Source organism: Corvus cornix, chromosome 5 (assembly GCF_000738735.6).
Source record: "Corvus cornix cornix isolate S_Up_H32 chromosome 5, ASM73873v5, whole genome shotgun sequence".
NCBI classification, from domain to species: Eukaryota; Metazoa; Chordata; class Aves; order Passeriformes; family Corvidae; genus Corvus; species Corvus cornix.
Genome location: NC_046335.1, coordinates 23,738,608 through 23,747,096, shown reverse-complemented (window position 1 = coordinate 23,747,096; position 8,489 = coordinate 23,738,608). Strand labels below are relative to the sequence as shown.

Here is an 8,489-nt window from a genome sequence, read left to right as displayed (position 1 = left end):
GAGCCTGGGGGCATACAGGAGAAGATGCTCCAAATCTTAGTGCTCTCAGTTTCTTGAATCTCACCCGCTTTCATAATACCCCTGCCAACATCCGCTGTAGGTGTGTAAAGGTGACTTCTGTGCATAGAGAGTTTTGAGAGAATTCAAAAGTCTGTTACATGCTGATGCTGTAAAGACTGAACAACAGAGTGATGATGATTGCATGCATTTTTATAATAATAAAAAGAAAAAACTTACCGAAATAAAATTGAGTAGTGCCAGTATCTTAGAATAATGGACACAGTTTCTATAACAACTTTATATCTGAGTATTCAGAGATGTACACACAAAAGAATGAAAGATATGCTAACAGAAATAAAAGTCTAGACTCTTCTTTGTATACAGAGTAGGCACACATTATAACCAGATTTATCAACAACCAAATCTAAACCACCACTCCATTTACTCCGTGACTAGCCGTTTTTGCTGTCTCACAGCAGGGGTGAAAAAATAGTATCACTTATTTTGTTTTCAATCTGGTCATAAGGGGAATGAGTCTTCCATTTCTCCTTGATTAGAGAGAAGGATCCTGTAGAGGCAGATGTAATTGTGAAAGTAAGACTATGGGAAATTCCCAGCCAGCCAGTTCTCGCATCAGAGACCAGTGCTGCTTCACACACCTGCACAAGTGATTTGAACCAGCATAAACAACTCCGGTAAGTGCTGTGCTACTCCCACTGCAGATTCCACCAAAATTCCCCAGGCAGTCAAGATGCAAGTTCTGAAGCAGCCAAACTCATCTGGCCTAGAAGGATGCAAATGAAAGGAACTTATGCGCCTACATGTCTCCATATTTTAATATCTACTCAACGATTCCCCATTGTTGAGCTGATGATGAGTCAAAGGACTTCCGAGATTACTGAGTATCTTAAAGTAAAACAGAATCAAGCTTTATGATTCAGTTCCCTTGGATTACCAAAGCAGCATCAAGAAAAAGTGGTTTATGAAATTAGTGGTTCTGCATTTATGGTTACCTTTGTTGGATTGTATTGGATCAGGAAACATGGCATGCTGCATCAAGAAAACTTTCTTGTCCAATCATCCAGGAGCTACTCTGGCAGTCACACTCTCACCACCTAAGCTGGGACCAAAACCCCTTCCCTGTGGGCAGCTCCAGTGAGCCTGACTCCCCACACACCCCATCACACTGTCAGACAAGGTTTCCTTACCATCTCAACCACAGGTTTCCCATATCAGAGTCGCAGTGGTCCCAGTCCTTAAAATAATTTAATATTAGTGAAATAACTAAATAACAGCTTGAGCTGAAACCCTGGGTTTTTATACCCTCACAGTCTAAACATGGGAATGTTTGGGGGTCCTTGGCTCCTGCCATGCCTCTGAGTGTCTAGTCACCTGGCTGGGCCACAGGTCCCTGAGCTTGTCAAAGGGTCAGCAGTTCACAGCCTCCTGCCTTGGACTCCAGCCACCCAGAGTGCTCAATCTGCATCTTACACTGCAGCTGCAAACCGAGCCACCTGCACTGAATATATTCCTCAATCGTACAGTGAAATGGTCTATTACTGTTACTGTTGCACAGCCATTTAATCAGCTTTTTGGGATTGTGTTAAAAAATTCAGTCTCATGAGCTATTACTTTCAGTTTTGTAGGCTTGAATAAATGAATCTGTCTAAAGCTTCAGGCCACCACAACTATGGCCAAGTGGTCTGATATGATAAATTCCAGACTTTCTAGGTTCCCTGATACAATGCATCTGCAGGGCCAATATGGCACTGAGGCAGCCCAGCCTCCAAGGCTGCTGATTCTGGGTGTTGAATCACAGTTTTCCCTGCCTTGTACAACAGAAATGTGCTTCAGCTTGACTGAAAACTGATTTCGACATGCAGGCTTTTGTTAATATGAATGCAGTGCTTGCAAGTTGATGGGATAATTACCTCAGAAAGAGACATGCATCTAATTTGCTTGCAGACTTTATGGAGTTACCAGGTGGCTCCAGCAGGTAGCTGGTCAATAGTCTTTTTGCTGAAGCACTAGGCTGTCAGTATGACTCCAATGCATTGCCCTCCATGAGGCCCTTCATTGCACATTTAAAGCTGAGGAAGATAATTGTTGTTATAAACATATATTATAGTATTGGCTTATCGCAAAGTATTAAGGTAGATACTATATAATGTTAGAAATGCTTTTTGCTGTGTGGATGTAGTTTTCTCTCGTTTTAGCAAGAATGTTAGCAAGTGTGAGCAAGTAAGATAACCTCCAAGCGAGCAGAGGATGAGGCCCAAGGAGCTGCTAATCAACACTTTGTACAGAGAACAAAAGGGCCCAAAGGCTACTCCGCCCGGAGAACGGGCGGCCAGGAGGGTCCGAGAGCCGCTATCACCGCTCTGCCCGGGGGGCCAAGAGGGCCAAAGCTGCAATCAGCCCTGACTGTCTGGAGAATTAAGAGATCCACCCCACCATCGACTCTTACCTAGCGGGCCCACCCCCAAGAATCAAAAGAAGTAAAACTGCAAGGCCGAAGACTACGTATGCTCTAAAAAGGCAGACCTAAGGAGTGGCCATGCAGAACAGTTCCTGGAAAAGTTTTAATATGAATAGAGAACAGACAGTAAAAATGGTATAAAAAGGACTCGCCTCGAGCATCAGGGGTGCTCTTGGCAGAGCGCCAAGGCACCCGGCCGTTATCCCTTTGCTTTATTTTATGTGTCTCTTATTGTCTTTATATTAAACTCTTTAAATTCTAACAGGAGAGTGAACCTCGTTTTTCACACTATGAATCTTTATGTTGCAGATCAAATTTTTCAAATTTTCTGAAAGGCAGTGAAGCCATATTGCACATCTTGGAGGGGCTGGAAAAAATAAACCATTCCAAAGTAGCTGAAGGCAGGAGATGACAGCCATTTACCAGGAAGTTACCACAGGTTTTTGCACAGTCCATCGTGGATCAGTGCTCCAAGCACACCATGGCTGTGCTCGAAGGGAGCCTCAGGAAACCTGGTTTTGCCAGCTCTGACAGCCACTGTTGGGTTACTTCCATATCACTGGGGTTCTCGTTGCCAACCAGCATCAGCACCAGCAGTGTACCATGAGCAGCTGTGCTGGCATGGGAGTCAGGAATCACATGTGGCTCCAAAGCTACCTGCTGGCCGTAACTGAGTTAAACTTTACTGGACCTGAAGGTCACTGGTTCTGCTGCTAATGTCAAAACCAGAGGCTGCCAGCTTCTTGAGGTGCTCTGTCCTGGTTACCTACAGATAACAAGCTAAAACCAATGAGCAAGTTTTTAAAATTAGTTAGTCCTTTCTTGGTTTTTTAGGTACATTGCAAAGACGTGTATGTCTCTGGAATTACTAACTTGGTATGTCATTGGTGAGCTAGTGTGAACTCTGGAGTTTTCCATCACAGACAGAACAGACAGAGCAGCAAGTCAGAGCAAAGCAGAAACAGAAACAAAATATTAGTAGGAAACTGGTGTTTCCACGTGTGCTGTAACAAACTGGGATAATGCGTCTTCCGTGTTGAAAAGAGAAGTTTAGCAGATTGAACGGGACCATAAACTTCCGGCATAATCTTCACCTGTACGGTAACAATCCATGTAAAAAAAGGTTACTTGAAGAGGAATCAGGCTGCAGCTGAAGTCTGCAGGCCTGGTAGCGATCCCAGCGGAACCGGGGAAAACCCCAAGCACCGAGCTGTGCTGTCTCTGGCGGTGGTGGAAACAGGCGGCCGCGGCCGGTAGCGTTGCCCCGCCCCGCGCTCGCCCCGAGCCCGCGCGGTATTTCCGGCCGGGGCCCGTCACGTCCGGGCGGTGGAGATGCCGGTAAGGCGGGTGGTGGGGGGCGGCCCGGCTGCTCCTGCGGGACTCGCCGACCCCCGTGGGGTGCGGGAGCCCAGCCAGCCGCGGAGTCTCGCGGCCCTCCCGTCCCTCCTGTCCCTGCTGCCGGGACTGCCCCTCACGGCTGCGGCCGGACCCGCGCGCGGGGGCGGGTGGCACCTGCCCCGCCAGGCCTCGGCGCTCCGTCTTGCCCCCGTTCCTCCCCAGGCCTTGCCGGGCTCCTCCCGGCCGGAGCGTGGGCAGCCGGGCCTGGCAGCTCTGGCTCTTGTCGCCGTGGCTCGCTCGGGGCCCGCCCTGTCGGTACGGGCTGACAGGGGCAGCGGGTGGACACGGGAGTATCGCCGGGCCCTGGCTCGCTGCGTGCGGTGGGCTGAGTTACTCTGCGCTCGCTGTGTGTGGCGTCTTGCCCCTTCACGGCAAGTGAAGTTCCGTGCTGCAGTGCTGCTGTCAGGAGTGTGAGAGGAAGGCTTTTAGGTTCTCTTTTTAGCTGATCCAGTATTCTTGTTATTTTTTAATATAGTCGATAGATTGGTAGTTGTGATGGAAGGGGAAAGAACTGTATGTAGTTCACTTTTTTCTCCCATCAGCAGTGTCTGAGTGTTTTCCCGGTAGGCAAGAAAAGCTTGTTCTCTTGTTCCCCTCCTTCTAGCACAAATATCATATGGGTATTTGTGAAATAATTTCTATTTATCTGGGCTCATCAAGAAATTAAATTTCTGATTCTGTGAAATATCTCTGACTGACAGTTCCTGCTGACAGGTTGTTTGTATATGGTTCCCTTTTATTAATAATTTGGATAATTCCACTGTGTTGTGGGCTGGGAATTCAGCTTCTTCATCTCTTGCATGCTTTACGTGATTTGCAGTTAATCCTGTAAGTTTCCAAAGCAAACAAGGCAATTTTCCATTAAAAATTAGTAATTGCAAAGAAAATATGGTAAATAACATCCTAACACTGTGAAATTAATTTTTAAAGGCTATTTTGTTGATTCAGTTAAAACAGAAATTCAGGACTTCAGTAAATGAGTTTTACTAATACCTCAAAGTATATTTTACAGTTGCATCAACACATGTTTACTTCTGTTTGCTTTGCTCTTGCTTTTCAGCTCCTCTTTCTTTGTATTTCCTTTTTTGTTGTTTTAGGTTAAATTAATTATTTGTGCAACAGAGCTTCTTGCAGAAGGACCACCACACTGGTTTGCACTTAGGAAAATATGAAAATAATCAGGGAGTGTTGTTCTCTCTGAACTGAAAAAAAAAAAAAATCTGTGCCTTGCTGAGAACAGCTGCAGGAGTTGGACACTTGAATCAATGTTATCGGATGAGTTAGAATCCAAACCTGAGGTGAGCAATTATGAACTGCGTTTGGTTCCCAGGAACATTTGTGGGTAACATTTAGAGTTGAATGAGTTTACTCAGATTGCTGCTTACGTACTAATCTTCCAAGTGTTTTCAGTGGCATCTTCTAATGCTTCCATGCTTTGATTTGAATGGTAAAAAATTAGAAAGTATTGCAGGTTTTTTTTACCTCCTTTCAGCCAGTATTCTTTCCTGTTCTCAGGTTACCTTTTTTTTCCCACTGTTACAGCATTCTTTCTGTTACGAGAATAAAATAAAACAATCTGACTATTTCTTTCCTGCAAACCAAATTGACTTTACTTGGTTTTGGACAATCTGAATTATTCTGTTAGCATCAGTCAGTCCTGTTTTTCAAAGTACTCGTGTTTCCATTAAGCAGTTGGCAGAAGTGGTAGGCAGCAGCACACAGGGGATCCTGGTTGCTCGGTGTGAGGCTGCTGGACTGTTCTGGGTTCAGCTGGTAGCACAGCTGGGCATAAATTGCAAGGATGTGTGCATGCACAGCTGGCCACAAACACAGATGAAGCATGAACATACACATTATCACATGCACAGGTAAGGCATGAAGAACAATGGTTGGCCAGTGGGCTATGGCCGTGCCCTCATCACTTGACTCTCATTCACACTCACATTCACATGTCTCTGCCAGGCCTTCTGCCCAAACCCATGGCTTTTTAGCCAGTTTCTGGCTGGAGTATTTTTGTTTTTTTTCCAGTCTCTGGTAGCTTCCTACTTGCATTAGTCAACTAGAAGCTCACTAGCAGTGGACTCACTTGTGAGTAGAATATTTAGGAATATAAGTTAAGTAGATAGATGGGACTGCAGCGATCAGGCATAGCAGTGTACTGACTAGCAGCCAGCAAACATATCATTTAAGTCTCTTCTCTCCTCCTTACCCCTGGTTTGTCATTTATCCGCCTTGATTCCTCCTTTGATCCTCCCCCTAAACATAGTACAATAAGATTAACACACCCTGCAGTCCTTTTTATACTGGGTAGTGAGTTTGGCCTGTTGTATAAGACCCATTCTGATAAGCTGTAATAGCTTTGTTTTCTTACCAGTTAAAATTTCTGGTTGAAGCTTTTCAAGGTGTCACTTTAGCAGTGGCTCACTAATCAGTTGCTGTGGAGTTCTGAGTTGTGTTACCTGTAATGTGCTACATACAAGTGTCTGCAATGTGTTACATTCAACACCACCACCACCTGCTGCCTCTCCTTGCCTTATTTTTCAGGTTGAATGGCCATCTCTGCATTTCCCCACTTAAAGATGCAGGGGTTGTATCACTTAGTGACCTTGCTTTTCCTGGTTTTCAGCTTTACCTCTGCAGACAGCTAAAGTCCTAGAGCAGAGGACATAGTACAACTATGAAGTACCTTTTTGGGGAGTTTACAAGTCTTAATTGAATTGTTTTTATTGAGTCTTGTTTCTAGCTCTTTTTCAGTCCATAAGCAATACAGCATGTATCTTAAACTAGTACTCTGAAAAGAATGATGATTACATGCTGGTAATTCATTACAGCCTATGTGATGTGTTAAGGTATTTGTTTCTTAACAGAGCAGCCAAAGCCCTTCCAGTCACACTGTTCAGGAAAAGTAGCTGCAAGTCTGTAGCAGCCCTGAGTAGTCTCAGCATGATCTGCAAAGAATTCCTCTCTTGCCTTGTCATTGATATCTCATATATTCTATAAAATGTTTTCTGAGTTCTGAACAATAAGGTAATTGTTACTTTTGTATGTGAATGGGTGGATTCCCTTGGATTACTTCTGGCAGCCAAGGATCAGGACAGTTGGGATACTCGTTTCCTCATTCCTCAAATAGGAGCTCTAACTGGGTCTTGTCTTTTGTCAACTTGAGTAAGGTATTTGTTAATTAGGCTTGTTTACATAATAGTCCTATTTCCTCATGGCAGAGTTGCATTTCCTTCCCAGCAAACCCACAATAAGAGTTGGCTGTTTATTCTCCATAAGAAACAGGCCTGGTACATAAAAGCTACAGTGGCAGTTGCAGAGGGCATCCTTTCTGTAGATGCTGCCTTTTAAACCATGTTCCTCTATCTTGATTGAGGCTATTTTATACTAAAAAATTTCATTTATTTCTATATATGCATACCCTCTTTATCTAGTTCTGATTATGGAACTTGAATGTTAAGTTAGTACTATTTTCTACTCCTTTGATGTGAACCTGGTAGATACCCTTTTTACACTTTTCTCAAATAGCAGTTCAAATATCTCTGAAAGTAAATCATGATTTTATATCCTCTGGTGAGCCATGGCACGACAATTCTTATAGCCACAGATGTTTCTTCATATACCCTACCATGTGAGAAAGTATTATGTAAGAGCTAGCTGTATTTGTGTGACATCTAGATAATAACAGTCAAAGCACTATGTCTCTATTGCATAGACTATTTTGCTACTGGTTTTTGTCCCTAAAGAAGCAACCAACATACCATTAAATATTTATTGCTTGAGTAGAGGTGAATCCTCCTTTCATAGAAAGTTAGAGTTGCTTGGAGACAGTTTGTATGGACAGATGGATCTGCTCTTTTTTCTGGACTCCCTGCCCCCAAAGCTATGTAACTATCATTCTTCAGGGAACTGCTAAGATTTGCATTTTGCATGCTTTAAGGCTTCAAGGTGATTTAATACAATTGCAAGTATTTCCAGTCACCTCCACCATACTGGTCCAGTGCAGGGTGCTTTCTGCTCTTGGGGTAACTCTTAGCACAATCAAATGAATTACAGCTCTGTTCTGTAAGTTGCGTTAGTTACTGGAAAGAGGGTGAAGGGAGGTATTTTAGCCTCTCCTGTCTCTCTTCCTCAATGCTTCACAAGGAGAGATGCTTGTGATTTAATTAGTTCCCCAGAGGCTGTATGGGAGGAGGACATCCCAGTTTCTAGGTAACCAGCCTTCTGCCCTGCACCCTTTAGCTCCAGCCCCTCCTTTCTCCTCCCCCTCTGCTAAATTTTCTTTTGACCTCTTTATTTTGTTGTGGTTCACTGGTTAAATTTAGAACAGGAATAGTTTTGATTAAAGACATGGTCCCTGCTGCTCTGAGAATCTAGTCTAGCTGCCTCTAGTGGGAGGATAGGTTTGAGGTTCTGGAGAACGTTCTTACTCTGGCCCTCTCAGCCACCTCTGTTTCAGCCAAAGCAGCTGCCTGACACTTCTTGGCTTTTGAATTATCTATTATGGGACACAAACATAAGACAATCCATCCCAGGTGGCCATATTATCATTTGTTTCTGGTTTTGTTGTTTTGTTTGTTTGTTTTTTAAAGGATCTCTAGTAGAGATTCTC

At 44.0% G+C, this 8,489-nt stretch overlaps 1 protein-coding gene across 3 annotated transcripts in view; it reads left to right on the top strand.

Annotated features, from left to right (window-relative positions):
- The first annotated feature begins 3,734 nt into the window (after nt 1-3,734).
- ZNF410 (zinc finger protein 410) overlaps nt 3,735-8,489 on the top strand; it is a 19,532-nt gene continuing 14,777 nt past the window's right edge. Inside the window, exons 1-2 of one of the 3 annotated variants that reach the window (XM_010392638.3) lie at nt 3,735-3,817; nt 4,975-5,175. In XM_010392638.3, the coding sequence (XP_010390940.2) occupies nt 5,143-5,175 (33 nt within the window). In that variant the 5' untranslated portion in view covers nt 3,735-3,817; nt 4,975-5,142. Of the gene's footprint in view, nt 3,818-4,282; nt 4,307-4,974; nt 5,176-8,489 lie in introns of those variants that run through there. The other 2 variants (XM_010392615.3, XM_010392631.3) reach the window with 2 other exon arrangements.